Raw genomic sequence first — 18,978 nt, forward strand, 5'->3', positions numbered from 1 at the left:
TTTTAAACCAAAAATGTCCCATACTTAAGAGCCATTCATGAATAAAGACATAAATAATGACACCAGCACAACTTATTTCAGTACACACAGAATGGTAAGGTAGCACTCTTACGACAAACTGGATTGAATGTTTTGTCACCAATTCTAATGGTACCATGACTTAAGCTATTAATTTTAATCCCTGTTTAGTAATGGCTCAGGAAACAATGGCGGTTTCTGGAAACACTGTTAATACGGCTGCTAGAGCCATTTTCTTATCTGCAACGCACAGAGGGAGAGAGACAGAAGACAGAAATAGTTGCTGAATTTGTAAGTAAGTGCGGCTGTGTAGAATCTGTCCTGACATACACAAATGCACCTACACATGCTCCTCCCTGAAGTGTGTACAAGGTACTGTACCCTTGCTGTATCGTATCACGTCCCCCATGGGGATAAGCTGCAGATCTTGGTGCCTCTGGTGTTGTTTGGTAAGGTAAACACTATCCACATGAAGAAACAAATCTAAGTCCTCAGAGCACCTTGTCATAGGCTTACTGCTGTTTTCACACTTTCACAACTCCAAAAAGCACTGATATGTAAATCAAACACAGTCTACATTTTTCCAGCCTTGCCACATAAGTATTAAGTGAGCTCTATAGTGTGGATGGAAACACAAGTAAACCCTGTTTACCTGAAATACTTTCCCAGACTGCTGCAACTTGTCACAATCATCAGACAATGCACACTACAGGGAGTACAACAAATGGTTGTTGTAATGCTGCAGACTATAACCTACTTCAGGCAGACATCTTCCACCTACTCTGACTCTCTACTTTTTCTCCTTAATGAGAATGGCTCGGCTAGCAGTTTAATCCAGAAAAACAACCTAATGCAAAACCAGTAAAAGGTCACAACCAGCCAGCATCCATCTTGGATTCACAACAGAGAGGCCTAATAATGCTTGCGGGTTGATTTACTTGTAATGAGCCACAGGAGTTGAGTGAGGTAGAGCTACTGCCTGCCACATATACTATTCACAGGGAGCAAATAAAGGCATTAAACTTTCATGGTCACAGTGCCATCTCTCCTGAAGTCTAATGTTAAATCTAACCCTTCATTTTATAGCTTGAAATGGGTCTTTGTTGTTAATTTTGTTGCTCAATGATGATACCAGGCAAACAGCTTAGCTATATTAAACCTTTTAATGAAGTCCTCCTAATAACAGAGTTTTTTGTCACTGCTTTCTAGAATCAGAAAAAATGTCACTGCTTTATTAGCAGCTGCAGAAATAATTGTTTATTATCACATACTGGTTAAAAAAAATAAAGACTGTCTATATTTTTCTTCATTAATTTGCTAGTCATGCTTGGGGACATCATATTTGAAGAATGATTGTATAGTACATAATGTATGGATAAGAATTTACTGAAATGGCAGATTCATCTATTAAAAAGCTTTCCCTATTATGTTATTACATAAATCGATCATCCTAAACATTAAAACCAGGGTGACTTGAATGCCACTGATCATGGCATTACTATGTAATGATTCAAAAATTTGGAATCCTCAAATACTTCTTAGAAATACTGTTGCAAATCAAGGATGCTCCCATTGCACTGGAGATTCCCCCGTTCAGTTTTATGGAAAATGCAACACAAAACTGGTCAGGAATGGCCTCAAATTACTGAGACGGCAATTTATCCCAGCTTTTGCTGGATGCACATGAGCCCCCAAGGGATCCATTGCCACATGACGCAACAGCTCTCCCCAAGAGGTTCCATGTCTGTGCTCCACAGGCCACTGTTAGATAAATGGTGTATGCTGTTAACTGTGCTGCTATTTTTTCCAGTGGTTACAACTGCACCACATTCTTATGGATAAAAATTTTATTAATATTGCCTTTTTTGCTTAAAAATGCCTTACATAAATATATGGTTAATAATTCTGGTAGGATGGTTCCAACAATAAAACACAAGCTGTAAAAAATAAAAAAAACGTCTAACCAACAACTGCTCCGCCCAGAGGTATTAGATTCAAACAGACCAAACAGAAGATGAAGTGTTGATAATTAGAAACCTTTCTTCAAGTATTTTTTCCCACTGGTATTACGTACCACATCGGTTGAGGCTTAACTCGACAAGCGCGAGTTGTGCATTTCCTCTGATGCAAGACTCCAGAAATATGGCAGTCTCTTGTGCATGCTCCACTACCAGCGGCCAGAAAAACAGCTCTGTGGATTAAGCCACCGGAGCAATGTTGATGATGACTAGTCAACATAATTTGCTGCCTGAAGACAAGAACTGCAACGGAGGAGTAATCCACATACTGTTTGTCGCCTCTTAATTTCTATCTACATATCAAAAGGGACTTAACCTTAAGTGGGTAACAACTTTGATAAAAGCTTCCAGTTACAGTTTCATTTAGGCAACTAAAATCTAAGAGGTGAACTAAATTATACAGAAATGTTGATGGGAGCACACTAATTAATTGCACTTTTGACTGCAGTATAATCTAGGACCTTTAAAAGTACAAACACCTGATATTGCAGTTGGAAGTAATGTCAAGCATAGTTCAAGGCTGCAGAGCTAATACCTTTTTTCTACAGTACAAGCTCCTGAGGATAAATTAACTGATAACAAATAGGTTCCCTTGCTGTGTTATGACTCATCAAATTTTCTCAAGCTCCTTTACAGGTCCTTGGCCCTTTAAATGGTATATCAGTCATACCAATAAAGTTTTATTTGCGGGAGTCAACGTTTGTGAATGTACACCTAACGAGCTTCAGAGGAAGCAAGCTTTCGATTCTGACTATTTGAAGGGAGATTTCACATTATCCCTGATCTGATCACATCAGGGGGCCACAGCATGAGTAACTGGAGACATTCATTCCCACATAACTGGTGTGTTTGTATGTGTTGTGTAGTTCAGTGCTGGTGTGGGAAACTGTTCTTTAGTGCATTTGTGGTTAAGATTACATGAATGATCGTTCAATTATCGTCACATGATTAGTGCTTTCATTTTCTCAGTTTCCCAATAAATATGTCAATACCAACTCACTGAACCAATCAGTGTCTTTAAACTAAGTGGCATAAAAATCATTTTGCCACAGTGTAGGATCATCACGCATCAGAGAGATTTCAAGGTGATGTACAAAGAGTTATTTACAACCCCACTTTTAATTTGCTCCTGCCAAACTACACTCCTCATAATCCAATCTACATTTACTTTGCTATTGTGCAATATAACTTTTTATTAACTTAACCACCACCTTGCACACAGGAAAGCATGACTGCTCTAACTTGAGCAAAGCTAAGCAGCAGGTTAGGGTCAGTTTACAGACAGCAAAATTTGATATTATAAGGTTAAAGAGACAGTATAGCTTGAGTTGCACTGGGATCTCCTGCAGCTCATATAAGTTTATGGTGATATTAAATTGCTTCTCTAATTTTTTCTTTTTGCTATTTGACCCCAAGATGATTGATAAAAAACTATGTAAGCTGGGGAGTGTCTTCACTGAAGGTTATGGTAAGAAAAAGGTTGAGTGGGTTAGGGTTAGGGTGGTGATAAAAATATATCTCCTTTCTGACTTTCAGTTTAATATCTTGATATAGTCTAACAACAGTAAAATTAGAAACTGACTTTCACTCCTATGACAACAGAATTTTGAGAGGGATTATTTTTCGGCTTTGTCTTGTGTCACCACGAGTGGCATGTAGTGACTTTCACAGAAAGGTGAGTAGAGACGATAATGGTTAAATTGGGCCATAATAAAACACAGATACAGTCTCGTGCATCTTTCTGCACTCCTTCCTGAAGAACTGTTTAATGTCATTATTTGTACATCATCAGTATATTTACTATTAGCTGACAATGATGAATAGGGTACTTAAGAGTACTTATTCTGCAGAAAAATGTTCCCCATCAGTGTTGAAGGGATTAAAACTACTGCTGTAGATATTTAAGTTGGGATCATTTTAAATACTTTGTAATCTCTTTCATTTAAAGTAATATGACATATTCTAAAAAAATGTGAGGAGTGAGGACCCCATTCCTGAAAAAACAGCTGTTAACCGAGTTTAGAAAAACAGGTTTATACCTTAATTATATATATATATATATATATATATATATATATATATATATATATATATATAAAAACACCCAGCACGCCCCTGCGGGCGGTTTATCCTTCAAGCTCGGGTCCTCTACCAGAGGCCTGGGAGCTTGAGGGTCCTGCGCAGTATCTTAGCTGTTCCCAGGACTGCGCTCTTCTGGACAGAGATCTCCGATGTTATTCCCGGGATCTGCTGGAGCCACTCGCCTAGCTTGGGAGTCACCGCACCTAGTGCTCCGATTACCACGGGGACCACCGTTACCTTCACCCTCCACATCCTCTCGAGCTCTTCTCTGAGCCCTTGGTATTTCTCCAGCTTCTCGTGTTCCTTCTTCCTGATATTGCTGTCATTCGGAACCGCAACATCGATCACTACGGCCGTCTTCTTCTGTTTGTCTACCACCACTATGTCCGGTTGGTTAGCCACCACCATTTTGTCCGTCTGTATCTGGAAGTCCCACAGGATCTTAGCTCGGTCATTCTCTACCACCCTTGGGGGCATCTCCCATTTTGACCTCGGGACTTCCAGGTTATACTCGGCACAGATGTTCCTGTACACTATGCTGGCCACTTGGTTATGGCGTTCCATGTATGCCTTGCCTGCTAGCATCTTGCACCCTGCTGTTATGTGCTATGGATTGTCTCTTGGGCATCTTTACACAGCCTGCACCTGGGGTCTTGCCTGGTGTGATAGACCCCAGACTCTGTGGATCTTGTGCTCAGAGCTTGTTCTTGTGCTGCCATGATTAGTGCCTCTGTGCTGTCTTTTAGTCCAGCTTTGTCCAGCCACTGGTAGGATTTCTGGGTATCAGCCACCTCCTCTATCTGCCGGTGGTACATACCGTGCAGGGGCCTGTCCTTCCATAATGGTTCCTCGTCTCCCTCCTCTTTCTTGGGTTTCTGCTGCCTGAGGTATTCACTGAGCACTCGGTCAGTTGGGGCCATCTTCCCAATGTATTCTTGGATGTTCGTTGTCTCATCCTGGACTGTGGTGCTGACACTCACTAGTCCCCGGCCCCCTTCCTTCCGCTTAGCGTACAGCCTCAGGGTGCTGGACTTGGGGTGAAACCCTCCATGCATGGTAAGGAGCTTTCTTGTCTTTATGTCAGTGGCTTCTATCTCCTCGTTTGGCCAGCCTATTACCCCAGCAGGGTACCTGATCACGGGCAGGGCGTACGCGTTGATGGCCCGGATCTTGTTCTTACCATTCAGCTGACTCCTCAGGACTTGCCTGACCCTCTGCAGGTACTTGGTGGTTGCAGCTTTTCTAGCGGCCTCTTCATGGTTCCCATTCGCCTGCAGGATCCCCAGGTACTTGTAACTGTCCTCTATGTCTGCAATGTTGCCTTCTGGTAGTTCAATCCCTTCAGTTCTGACTACCTTCCCTCTCTTTGTTACCATCCGACTACACTTCTCCAGTCCGAATGACATTCCAATGTCATTGCTGTATAGCCTGGTAGTGTGGATCAGTGAATCGATGTCTCGTTCACTCTTGGCATACAGCTTGATGTCATCCATGTACAGGAGGTGGCTGACAAATTTATTTATATATATATATATATATGTGTATATATATATATATATATATATATATATATATATATATATATATATATATATATATAATTATACCTTAATTTACAAAACAATATTAGATATTAAATAATATTGTATAAATAAAATCACAGCTGAAATAAAAAGCTTGTGCACCGTGTGACATATTTACCTGTCAACATGTGCATAGACGATAAAAAGATGAATGAAAAATAAAAGTGATCTCTTAGCAACATTGTTTAAACATTGTTTGGTCATTTGAGATGTTACTTTGTTGGAGTCTGCACCTGTTCACATTGCCTGTTTTAATAAACTGGACATGGCAGAAAATGACATCCACTCTCCATTATCATCAAGGCTGATGTACTAAAGAAGTTATTAAAAAATATTAACAATACACTCCAGCTCGATTTCAACGATACTGTTGTAAAGTGGGGGTTAATCCTGCTTCCAGAGACAATAATTGACTGCGGCCTAAAAACAGCAATGATGTAAAGGATGGATGTAAGCAGGCATGAGAGGATCTTTATGATAGAATACTGTTTGAGATGAAATCACTTTCAGTTTCAGTTCTCCAGGCAAGCACTGCTCCCCTTACTTGCCCTGATGGAATGCCATTGCATTATACTGCAGCTATTTCAATATGGAAACGACTTCTAACTAAATAAAATATAAATTAAAATGATTCAGAGCTGTCAGACTTTTTTTTAGGAGCCTTACAAAAAAACCCTATAAATATTCCTACTGAGTGTCAAAGTTGATTTCTGCAGCATCTTATTTCATTTGCATCAGGCTGGTGACTGTGATATTTTGTTAGAATTTTGGCATATAGAAATTTTGAGCATGAATGTTATTTGCATGGTTTGTACCCTTTGCAAATGATGGAGCAGCTGTGATTGGCTGATAGAGAGGACCGCCCTCACTCCTGTGTGGAAAGACCAACCCTAATCTGATCATCAGTCACTGCATTAGCAGTTAGAACCTGGAGTCAACAAGGCTGGAAAACACACAGAGAAGATCATTTTCACATATTCACTAACTCTCAAATTGATAATCTCAATAAATGGAACAAGACGTTTCCTTCCCTGTTTGGAGATTAACAGATATGAGTAAAAGACAGGTGACGTGCTGAACACAATGCTGCAGAAAAGCAGAAAATGGTCATCATGCTAAAGTTATCAAAGCAAACAGTTTTCTAAACTGTGGTTTAGAAATCTACTGTGGTGGATTATTTATTCATTTTTTTAAACTAACAGCATTTTTTACTGTTGCAGTTTGATATTATTTCTTACTGGAGTTAAATGGTACAACTAGCCAAACAGCGCAAAGTCGAAGGAAGATTTAACTCTGTCATTTTTTATTTCAAATTTTATTTATATATCATCAAATGACAACAGCAGTCATCTCAAGGCAGGTGGAGACCCTATAATAATACATAGAAAATCAAATCAAAAAATCTCATTTCCAATTAAATTCACAGCAATTGTTTCAACCCCAACTTTCAGGTATTGTTGTGCCTGTTTTTTTCCAGTCATGTTTTGAACAGATCCAAGTCTTTCTCATAGTGACCACCAGTTTCATAATTTTTGTGCTTCTCAACAGTTCTATAAAAGCTCAGCAATTAATATCAAAGCTAAAAATATAGTCTAAGGGAGAAGTTTTCTGGAAAGGCTGCATGCCCTAGAGAGGCTTTAAATCAAAATTCCTCCTCTATTCACCGGCTTTCATGAATTCATCTGAGTGCTACTTTTCTCCTGGTTTAATCTGTGAAGACTGAAAATGAGAATAGATTTACATACAACAGAGAGGATTTGAAGCCTGGACAATGTGCAAAAGGTAGAACAGAGGCACTTGCAGTAACACAGAGGTAGGCACAGTATAACACACTGCACTTAAAAGAATACTTTCAAGATGTGTGAGGTTTTTCTTCTGGGCAAAGGATGAAAAGATTTTCAATGTCTGCTCAAGATTAATAAGACATTAATATAGACCTTGACCAAAGAATATAGCAAGACCAACAAAAAACCTATTTGCTACAAAAGCTTCTGGGCAGCAACACGGACAAAGTAATAGCATCCAGATCCATCAGGTCAAATGAAGTTCAAGTCACCTATAATTCCAATGATGTTTACTCTCATCGGGAAAAACAACTCGAGCACTTCTAAATTTAATTTCCTTTCAAGCCTCCAGCAGAATTGTGAGAGCTCTTTAAAATGTTTTTTTTTCAGTAACTGTCTGACAGAAAAAAAAACAATAGGAAAAATAGGACAAAAAATAGTGGTGACATGAATCTAGTTTATGAACATTCAATGATTTATATTGTTTTATCTGTATGTATCTACAAAGTCTCCCCTCTGTCTCTGTTTCTGTGTTTCCTGCAATAAATATACAATACAAAGCTCTACAACTACACATTGCTGTAGGCCAATAGCTCATTGTGCTCTTCACCCCTTCATAACCCTTAAAGCAAGCAACAAGAGTCAGGAGGAGAGAGGGGGGGAGATAGCGAGAAAGAGAGTAGTATAATAAGAAGAAGATTAATACAATCCATATGCTATGTTTGTGTGTTTCGCATATAGACCGATTCAATTGATCTCCATTGTTAAAATTATGTGAAAGAGGAGTTCAGTCTTTGCTGAGGTTGCCATGACAACCCAGTCGTGACATACCTGTGCTCCCAGCCTGGCAGAGGACAAGAAGTATAATAAGAAGCATTTTAAAGCTCTAATATATACTGTAATATTCGTGTTTTCTTTACTACTTGGGAATTAATAGTTTTTGGTTTTTCTGTTTTTTGTAAATGTTTAAACTGTAGTAGTTAATTAGTCAAATGTAATAGTTAAATGAAGACTATAACATCTCAACCAGGATTAGAGCAAATCCCACAAAATTATGAACATCATTGTTCTCCTCAGGTGAGCTGTAATTAATACATTGAAGCCCTTTACTGTGTATTTTAGTGCAACAGAAAGTCAAGTTCTTTTAGGCTTTAAGGCGTTAAGTAACAAATAAAAAATGTTTTACAAATACCACTATTATCATTACTACTACTCTTTCACAAACTCGCTTGCAAGAGATATTTCTGTCTTAAGCAGGCCTCCTGCCACTAGGCCTCATATCTCAAAGGTAATTAAGAGTTGAGTTTCTTGCAAGTCTGTAATGATTCTGTGTCTGCAGAAGCCCCAAGGACTGAGTGAAGCGTCTTTTACCAAATTATAGGCAAACAGACCTCGTAAAAATATTCTAAGAGTGACAAAGCTTATCTAGATGGAGAAGAATAGGGTATTTGGAGAATATGTAGATATGTGGTAGCGTGAATCACAATGCCCAATGCCATCCAAGTTTTGTACTCGATGCACGATCAGTATTGGTCAGACCTTCAAACCCTTTCCATCTTGTGCTAGCAAAAACCCACCAAAGAACATCACAGAAGCTCCTTCCTACCCGTCAAACTTTATAACTCCTTGTGTATTCTATTTCTAGCATTCCTCGGAATATTTCATTTTAACTTAACATAGGACTTTAAGCAACTTAGCAACAGTCATACTGTATATGTGAAAATATGTCATGTCAGCAAGTGCAGCCATCTTCCTCTTCACTAATGTTGAGCTTCCTGCAGTTACTTACTAAAATATACAACAGAATGCTAATGCACCAAGTTGTAAACAAGGTAAACATTATTTCTGAAAAACATCTGCATTTTGGCACCGTGGGAATGTTAGCACACTAGCAGCTTTTAACTGAAGACATCACTGTGCCTAAGTGAAGCCTCGCTGTGCTGCTACAGTTTCTGTTAATGTTTGCTTCAGTTAAGCTTCTGCTCTTGTTTGTGTTTTCCCCGTATATGGGTTCATACAAAATACAGCGTGACTTCAATATTCATTCAACACACTGACATATTATTGCATTTAAAGCTGCTGTGTTAGCGACGTTAGCATACATTTACACCTACCGAATTTAAATGTGATGCTCTCTCTTTTTTGCTGTTTTTGGTTTCTACCAACTGACAGCTGATGGTAATATTTTGCCGTGTACTGTAGCTTTTAAACACTCCTCTTATGTGTTATTTTATCTCATCTTAATGCATTTAAAAAACTGTCTGCTGTAACTACAAACAAGCCATAAAATGGAAACGATAAACTTAAGCACATAGTAAAACTGCACAGAGGAAGTGCACAATTCTCTGCAGGTTCATTGACATATGAGTCATGTCATACATTGTTAATGCAATATTAATTATAACCACTTTAAGAGCCCATATATAGGTTTTTTGTTGACATTTATAACTATATAAATCCCTAATATTATAGTTAATAGAGGAAACTATTAATTTCTTTTTCCACAGACATCAGATTTACCAAACTTACTGATATAAATCCAGTGATAACTGACTTTATAGGTTTAACTCTAATCTCTGACTAAAGCCCTACATTCCCTTCTGTAGAGTACAGCGTAACGTCGTACTGTAGGACAGCTCAGCGCTGCAGACCACAAAGCTCTACAATGGCCACATTTTGTCTTTGAAAAAAGAATCCTGTTCTTTTCACCTTAAAGCCTTTTCTTTTTTATCATCACGTCCAGATTGGACATCTGGAAATCCACCATGCATTAAACCACAGGAGGCCACCGGGGCTCAGAGTGATTATGTGCATGTGGGCCGAACATACAGCAGCATGTGCACAGCCCTCCAGGGTGCAATGAAATATTTACTGAGGTGTAATGGGTGCAATAGGTGCGCAGTTTGTTCAACATGTAGCTAGAAACAGAGCTGTATATTTGTTTGACAAAAAGCCTCTTTTAAGAGGAAAAAGCCGCTTCTATTATTAAGCTCAACACACTGCCAAGAGCATGTCAACAAATTATTGTTTATACAGCAAGAGCGTCAGAACCACGACACTGAACCAGAAAGATCAGGACTGAAGCTAATGCATTAATGAGAACACACAAGCAAGTAGGGGCAGTAAGCTTGAGTTAAAACCTCTGAGTTGAAGACCTTTATCTTCTGTATTTTATCGGTCACATTAAAATGCCACGCATCCCACTCTTTTGACATACAGTACATGGACTTTGTGCTTTTGAGAGACTTGAGGTCTACTCTATGTGTATGTGCACCAGAGGCTTATGTTGCTCAGCTGACCCTGTCCTGTTGGCTTTTACGGAGCTGTATAAACGCCAGCAGCAGACAGGCATATCTCCAGATGTCCAGGGAGCGATGAGGGTGGTGAGGTGGGACGTCAAAGGGAGAAGGCATCTTAAGAGTTAGACATGTGATGCACAGCGGTCTAAATCAAAGAATATGGGTACATGTGCACGCTCGAAGACAGAGCCAAACCCTTGAGAACGCTCCAAAGTAGATTCCACATCGCCCAGCTCCACACGCTACAGTAGTGGACCCTAACAAACGGCTCCTGCATGATTCCCAGAGCTCATGGTCTTGGAAATAATTAGACAGAAGAATGAGAGAGCAGAGAGGTGGTAAACTGCTCCAGGCTAACCTGAAGGGAGACTTTGTATAGCATCTGCCTTTGGAAGCTACGTGCTTAGGAAGAGATGAGAGATGAACAAACAAAGCTTCTTCAGGCATATTCCTAAAAGTCTAAGTGAAGCAGAGCAGGCGATTGATGTCGTTAAGAAGCTGATGGTGGTGGAAAAGTGGATCACGGATTGATGCATCTGATAAAGGGAAGATGAAACATTAGTGGAAAACTAAAGTAGGAGTTGGACTAATGCAGCAGTTGCCCTCTATTCTTTGGCTGCTTTTCAATCCCTTTCCTGTCCTTGCTTTATTCAATCTCAGCAAGCGCTGACTGCAATTTTAAGTTCACAAAGATACTTCCGTTACCCTCGGATTAATGAAAACTCACTGAATTCTTTGAAAGATTGAACGGGGACAAGAATTTTGTTATTTTGAGACCAGAAAAGAGAGAAAAAAAGTTATAAAGCTGTAACCTTTTCATCTGTCAGTAAGCAGTTATTTTTTGACTTAACTGGCACACAGTCTCTTTTACAGTATGCAATGTGCTCACTATTTTCAGCTTTCAATTTTAGTTTGATAGTGATATTTGTATTACAGTCAGAAAGTAGGAAAATTCAGATTTCGTCTTCAAATCACTTTGTAAAGAGCTTATGAAAAATCTGAAAATCAGATAATAGCAGTGCTTGCAATCTACTATGCACGTACACAACATGCAAAATACAAGACTTTTCACAAGGTTTCAATTATTTACTTTAAATCTCATAAAAACTGGCTTTTATTTGGCTAGTAGTCTCTTAGTGCGCTCTTTCATATGGAGACCGTGACTTTGAAAGGGTTTGTCGGTGCACAATGATCTCAATTTTATTGGCATTGATTTAACTCAGCTTGCATGTGAAGTACAAAACAGCCTTTGGTGGTAAACTTTGGCTTATTATCTATGACAAGAATCATTTCAGAAAACTGAGGAGGAGCAGAGCTCGTTGTGCTGCAGGGGTTGGTGGAGCTGATGGTTTGTTTGGACAGACTTCAGCACTTATTAATTTTCATCTTTGGACTCATTTAAAGTGGACCTATTATGTTAATTTCCAATTGCATATTTTTATTCTTGTACTGCACAAGATTTAGAGTAGCTTTGCATGATTGGCAGTTAAAAACCAAAACATATTTATCTTACACCGAGCCCATTAGTTCATACTATATTTGAACCAATCATTTTTATATTCTCTCCATTTAACTTTCTACTGACTGACCCTCACTATTGGAAATTTTCAACAGCACGTGTATGGGACTGTTTTTTCACAGTCAGAGCATCAGCCTGAGATGACCATATTCAAGATTTCTTTTTCACAGTATTCAGAGCCAAGAGTAGAAAATCAATAGTTGGAAACTGAGCTCTTGGAGCAGTCTGAAGCCTGAGGTTTTGATTAACAGGGATTACCTGCACATATCCATACATTATTATTTGAAACCTTATATATTGGCCATATATATTATGATTAGCATAATTTGCTTGCATGGACAAGGGACATTTCCCCATCTCTGGTCATACCAGCCTATCACATGGTAAAATAGCAAAGAAAATCTAATAATGTTCATTTTTCCTGGACACAAATTCGCACATTTATGTCACAGTAAGCACGACTTTGAAAATTAGTGGTAAGTATATTAGCAAGGATATTTTATGCCTGACACACCATCCTGGCAACCAAGATAACTGAGCTCTGAAAAAAAGTATCAGCTATTGAATGATCTTTTTTCTAAATCCAACTGAGATGATTAATAATTTAAAATAATAATAATAATAATAATAATAATAATAATAATAATAATAATAATAATAATAATAATAAATGAATAAAAGAAATGCAATGAAATAATTTTGGTCCCAACGCACCAACAGGATATCTGTGTGCAAAAACTACAGTTAGTTAAATACAGTGAAAAGGATTGAAAGAAGCATGTTATGATATTTTATAGGATCCTTGGAAAAGGGGAAACCAGACTTGTTTCCTCGGTTTTCCAAGTAGAAAGATACCTAGCTGCCTGGTTAATTATTCATTTATTTGTCTGCCAGCATACTGTGTTACTGCATTTTGAGAATATTTTACAGTAAATATTGAAGTTAAATGGCGCGTACACATTCAGTATTAAACACAATCAAAAAAGACATTTAGGATATGCAAAAGTGTGTAAATTACATCACTGTGATTGACATAGATTGCATATTGACAAGGAATATTGGATAAATGTGCAGCACCATTCCACAGCCATACCATTTGCAAATACAAAGTGCCATCTTCCAACTAATTACGAGTTAATATAGCTTAAAGTGGCAGAAGGTTAGCGCACATTGTTCACTCTTCCTTTGTTTTTGCACCACATTAATTAAAGCTCTCTCCACTGTACAGGAGGTTTGAAACTCACTTCAAAGACTCAAAGTTTCCCTCTAGACTGCACTTTATCCAAGGTTCTGTTTGCTTTAATTATGTAACAGGAAGTAGGGATCATCTCCAAAATCAATGGTTCCTCACTAGCAGGAGGTTAAGACCGGAGGTGAAAGCAATTAACTTCTAGATGTTATGATCATGTTATGCTGACATGCTGATTATAGAGCCACCTAAAGGCAATGCATCACTAAAGGCTTTAGGATTTCCTCACTGAAATTCAAAGTGATCACACCCATCTATCACGTCTTTTCTCAACTCATCAAATGCAAGGTGAGGAGTTTGGCTTAATGAGAGCAACTTTCTTTCTCATGATGGGCTGTAATAGCCTCTCTGTGGTATCTTCTTGCTCAGTGAAATATTATGGGAGTAAATTGAGGGCTATGAAAAAAAACGTGGTAACTCATTATTCTCATACCACTAAAATCCAGACGACAATAATAACCCCTAAGCAACAACACCAGTTACACCAGTTTAGTTCAACTTGACCAAACGATCATGACCAACCTAACTTACATGCAGTGACTTCCAGTAAAAAAAACCTTCAGATTTTACTCCAGTATGCTGCACAACATGTAGTCACATTCTCCAAACATAGTGTATTGTTGAATGCAGAGCAGTCTACCCAGCGCTTTCTCAAAGCGCTCAGAATATGCAACACATGAACAGAGAGGCACAACAGCTACAGAAGAGCCCTCACAACAATCATTACTTTCACAAGTGCAGCAAAGCAACTACACACACTTATCTCAGCGCCACTAATGAAACCAGGCATGCACTTCTTCGCTTCCTTGCCTTACCGTTTATATGCCATTTGCCTCATTTTCAGCAGATAAAATCACTACTTTCATGTGCCTGTGCATCCCCTCAGAGCTGCATGCATTTAGAAAAAGACTCCCCTAATTCTGACTGGAGACAGGGCTGGTAGGCAGCGAGAGAGAGAGAGGGGAGAGAGAGAAAATGAGAGAGGGAGCTGTGAACTGAATGGAGCAGGAGGAGGTGTTCTGGAAGAGGAGGGGTTAGGGGAGTGATGGAGAGAAGAGGGAAGAGAGAGAGAGAGAGGAGAGGTGTGGCTGAAGGTGTAACTGCTGGGAGGAGAGGAAGTAAAAGTGAAAGTAGCCAACCTTGTGTTATGCTGCGTCTCGCCATCAGATTCCTGGTAGGAAGAGAAGCGGGTGAAATGATTAGATATATTTATCAAGCAGATTTATCTGGCGCCGCCGCTGCCACTGCATGCCGTGGAATACCTCTTATCTGGTGTTTAACGAGCTCTCAGAGTGGCTGTGTCTCGGCAAACAAATATATCCATTATTTCCTCACTCTCACACACTGTATCAGTTCTGAGAACATTAAGTGAAAGGAGGAGAGAGGCAGAGCAAGAAATGACAGATTAACAGTGCAAAAGAAAAATGCTGTGTGCTGCAGAAAGGGAGAGAAAGTGCCCGAGGGTGAGAGGCAGACTTGCAGACTGTAGTTGCTAGGAGGAAAGTACAAAAAAGTAAAATGGTAAACAAAACTAAAAATGTTGCAAATTAAGTCTAAAAGAATGAAGTACTCTTCTTAGATTTCTTTCTTGATACCACTCTCTTGTTTTGAAGAATGAAGATATTGCTACCTTAGGGAACACAAAAATCTGCCTAACATGAAGCTCACTGCTGAGCGCTTCGTATTTTATTTCGATATGCAACAATCTGTAGAAAAAAAGGACCACACTTTGTTATGTGGAAGTTAGTCGCTTCAGGTTGCTAACGCTGTTTAGTGTTTATAACATAAGCTAACTGATGGCTAGCTATATTATACTCAGTACTGAGCATACTCAGTGCTGCTCTGTCATATCTACACATGAATGCAAATAAATAGACTGGTCATAGCTTGCATATAGATTGTAAATAATAAGGATTTCACAAGAATTTACATTGAATTATTTTAATGCAGTTACAAGTTACATGCATGGCCATAAAAAACTCCCAATTTCACCGTCTTCTTCATGAACTTTACAGTGGCCACAAAGTCACGCATTGTTTTGGTGCTGTAGTAGGTTGGTATGTTTTCAGGTTCACGTCAGTCTCATTGGTGAGGATTTAGCAAGGTATATTAAATGTCACAGGTGCACAGCTTCAACATACGGACTACAAGATTGCAGTGCGTATTGGTGAGTGTGTGGAAGCCGGGCTTCACGCAGTTGCGTGGGTGTTACAAACAGTGCGAATGATACAGCAGGATGACTCATACAGCTACTGAATGAGACAACGCTCAGTAATCCCCCCACCCCCCACCTCCACGTCCATCCTTCCATCCCAGCATCCCTCTGTGTGGAGAGGGCAAGCCTAGAGAGAGGGGGAGGAGGATAGAATTGGCATTCCTGCAAGGCATCACTGAATGATAATCAGCTCACATGGATTTACTTTCATTCAGTGAAAAAGGTAAAATATTAACCTTTAACTCACTTTTGCTAAATGATGATAGAATGGAGACAAAAAGCAGACATATATTAAAAAGTACTGACTTGACAAACACTATTTGTCATTTATTTTGTACATAGCTTGGGCAGCTAAATATCCATTTTCTTCTGATTTCCAATTCATCGTCATGGGGGGTCTGGAGCTTATCCCAGTTGTCATAGTGTGAGAGACAGGTACACACTGGACATGCCGCCAGGGCTCACACACAGAGGCAAACAAGCATTCACTCTTACATTTACACCTATGGGCAATTTAGAATTACCAGTTAGCCCAACTCCATGCATGTCTTTGGACTGTAGGAGGATGTCTGAGTACCCAGACACAGGGGGAATATGCAGACTCCACACAGAAGGCCCCCTGGATTTGAAGCCATCATGCATTTCACATTACCATTTGATAAAACTTTTATCATAAAAAATATTAATTAGTATTTTTTAAAAACTTTGTAATCGTTAGGATTTCTTCTTAGAATTATTTCTGATACCATTGTGGATATTTTTCAGCATTATTTTCATGACACTTTTTTGAATCACTGCTCCTACAGCATTTAACAGTAAATCTGCTATTCTCATCCCAATATGAAGGTCATTCACAGGACGCCATGCTTGCATTTACTAGGTGATGATTTTATCGAAACACACACATTAGCCCACATACTTGCTTCATGTTTAATTACTGCTGTATTTCACAGGTATACTCTTGTATTGTTAGGATGCATTCCGCTGCTGACTGATAATTTATAACTTCACTATGTCTCAATTACAAGTTCTCAGTTTATCTCAGCTCATCACATATTTTGTAATAGATGTATTTCAGCCTTGCCCTCCAGACTGCAGAGGACACTTCTCCTTCTTTTTCTCCTACCTTGAAAGAAGCGCCCACCTCATCTCTACACTTGCAAGCCACTAACGGTGAAAAGCTGCCATACAGCAGTTTTCTCTCTTTTTGCCAAATGTATTCCTTTTAATTCATACACCCACTCATCGGCTGAACAGTTGCTAGGGAGCTGACATCCAGTGAATAAGTTCTAGTCAGAAAGCGACATCCCAAACATTTATCTTCCTCCTTACTGTTGGACGTTGGTCAAAGTTCACCCATTTAGCAGCAGGGTATTAGTACAACAGTGCATCAGGTTGTGAGAGGCCATATTACTGGATGGCATTACTATGCCTGAGGCTCAAAAGCACAACAAAAACACAAGGAGGGAAAGTGTTTAAATATTTTATGTATCAGCTACCTTCACACTGGCACACAAGCAGGATAGTGAAATTTGTTTTAGATTCAAGCAGTCTTTCTCTATTTTAGTAAAAAAGCAGCAAGTAAGGCAGATGTATTTCTTAATATGATATTCCAAAGGGACCAGTAGTTCCCATTGCTAGCCCTCTGTTGAATGTTTGGAGGGCAGGAAGATGCTAATGCATTTAAATAAAAAGTAATACAGACACAGCACAGCACTCTGAGAACTTCCCGGCCACTGAAAATGCTCATCTAGTAGGTCGCGCTGTGATTTTGAGTCTATATTTGAAAGTAGCATGAGCAAGAATACAGTTGGGTCCATTAGTATTTGAACAGTTACACACTTTTGGTAATTTTGCTTTTGTGCATCAACTGTATTTCCCACCTAGAATTTCTGCAGCCATCTTTAGCTGCTGCTTTTTCGTAGGTCACTCTGCATTCAATTCGGTCTTCAGTAAGTGAAAAGGATGTTCTGAGATCAGCTGAATGACTTGGCCATTGAAGAATATCGCAATTCTTTACCTTGAGATACTTTTGGGTTGCTTTTGCAGTATGCTTTGGGTTATTATCCATTTGTAGTGCGAAGGTCTGTCTGATCAGTTTTACGGCATTTGGCTAAATCTAAGCAGAGCACAGCCCAACACTTCAGAATACATCCTGCTACCTCTACCAGCAATCACATCATCAATAAACACTAGTGACCTGGCTCCACTGACCTACATGCCCATGCTATCGCAGATGATGGTGTATGCTTCGAATCACAAGCTGTTTCTCTTCTTTTCCCTTCTTTTTTCTTCTCATCATTTTAGTGCAGTTTCATCTTGGTTTCATCTGTTCCAAATTATTTTTTTTTTTAGGACTGTTGAGGCCCTGTCAGATGTTTTTTCTGCCAAAGTGTAATCTGACCTGCTTGCTCTTGTGTGTAACCAGTGGTTTGCACCTTCCATTCATGAAGACATCTCTTCATGTAGACTTTAGGGACCAGAAAAAGTAGAAACATCCAAGTAAAACCCGTAGTATAGCAAAGAAGGAGGTATACTACATGTTTAGCTTATACCACAACAGATATGCCTATCTGTTTAAAATGTTCTTGACTGGACTTTTTCATCCACTTTAGTTGTTTTCTGTGGTCTCTCTGGTCTTTTGGTGTTGCCAAATGCTGTTTGTTTGATTACACCTGATGTTTTTGCTATCTTTCTGATAGGTTTATTTTATTTTATTTTTTCCCCAGTCTAATGATGGCCTCCTTCACTTGCATCAACTTTTTGGACCTCATTTTGAGAATTTCAGTAAAAAGCTGGAAAATACAAGTTCAACACTTGAAATTGATTCCAGATATTTTGTCTGCTTAATGTGTCATAGAACAACAAGAAAATAGGCCTCGAAACTACCTTCTCAACTGACCAATTATTTTTAAGCCTCTGAAAATAGGGCACTGTAACTCCTAGATTGTTGATGCAATACTTTTGATAAAGCTCTTCATATCCCCAGTGACTTTAAATCCCCTGTGATGGAGTATGGAGGCAAAAACTACAGAATTTGTGTAATTGTTCAAATGCTTATACCTATTCTTTTCAATCATAGACTGAAAATCATAACATGAGCTGCAGTTTGAACAAATCTTTTCTTGGTAAATGCACATTTTCAATGGCCAGGGTATTCTCAAAGCATTGCTGTGGTCTATTTTACTTTTCATTTAAATGCATCGACATC

At 39.0% G+C, this 18,978-nt stretch overlaps 1 protein-coding gene across 1 annotated transcript in view; it reads right to left on the reverse strand.

The window, feature by feature from the left end:
* Positions 1–18,978, reverse strand: part of begain (brain-enriched guanylate kinase-associated) — a 64,196-nt gene that overhangs the window by 42,589 nt on the left and 2,629 nt on the right. The window contains exon 2 of the mRNA XM_085390701.1: positions 14,692–14,723. Coding sequence (XP_085246827.1) covers positions 14,692–14,723 — 32 coding nt within the window. The remainder of the gene's footprint in view (positions 1–14,691; positions 14,724–18,978) is intronic.

The sequence above is a fragment of the Rhamphochromis longiceps genome, linkage group LG19 (genome assembly GCF_057381845.1).
Source record: "Rhamphochromis longiceps isolate RC_006_pf linkage group LG19, R_longiceps_female_GT1.1, whole genome shotgun sequence".
In the NCBI taxonomy this organism is placed as follows: Eukaryota; Metazoa; Chordata; class Actinopteri; order Cichliformes; family Cichlidae; genus Rhamphochromis; species Rhamphochromis longiceps.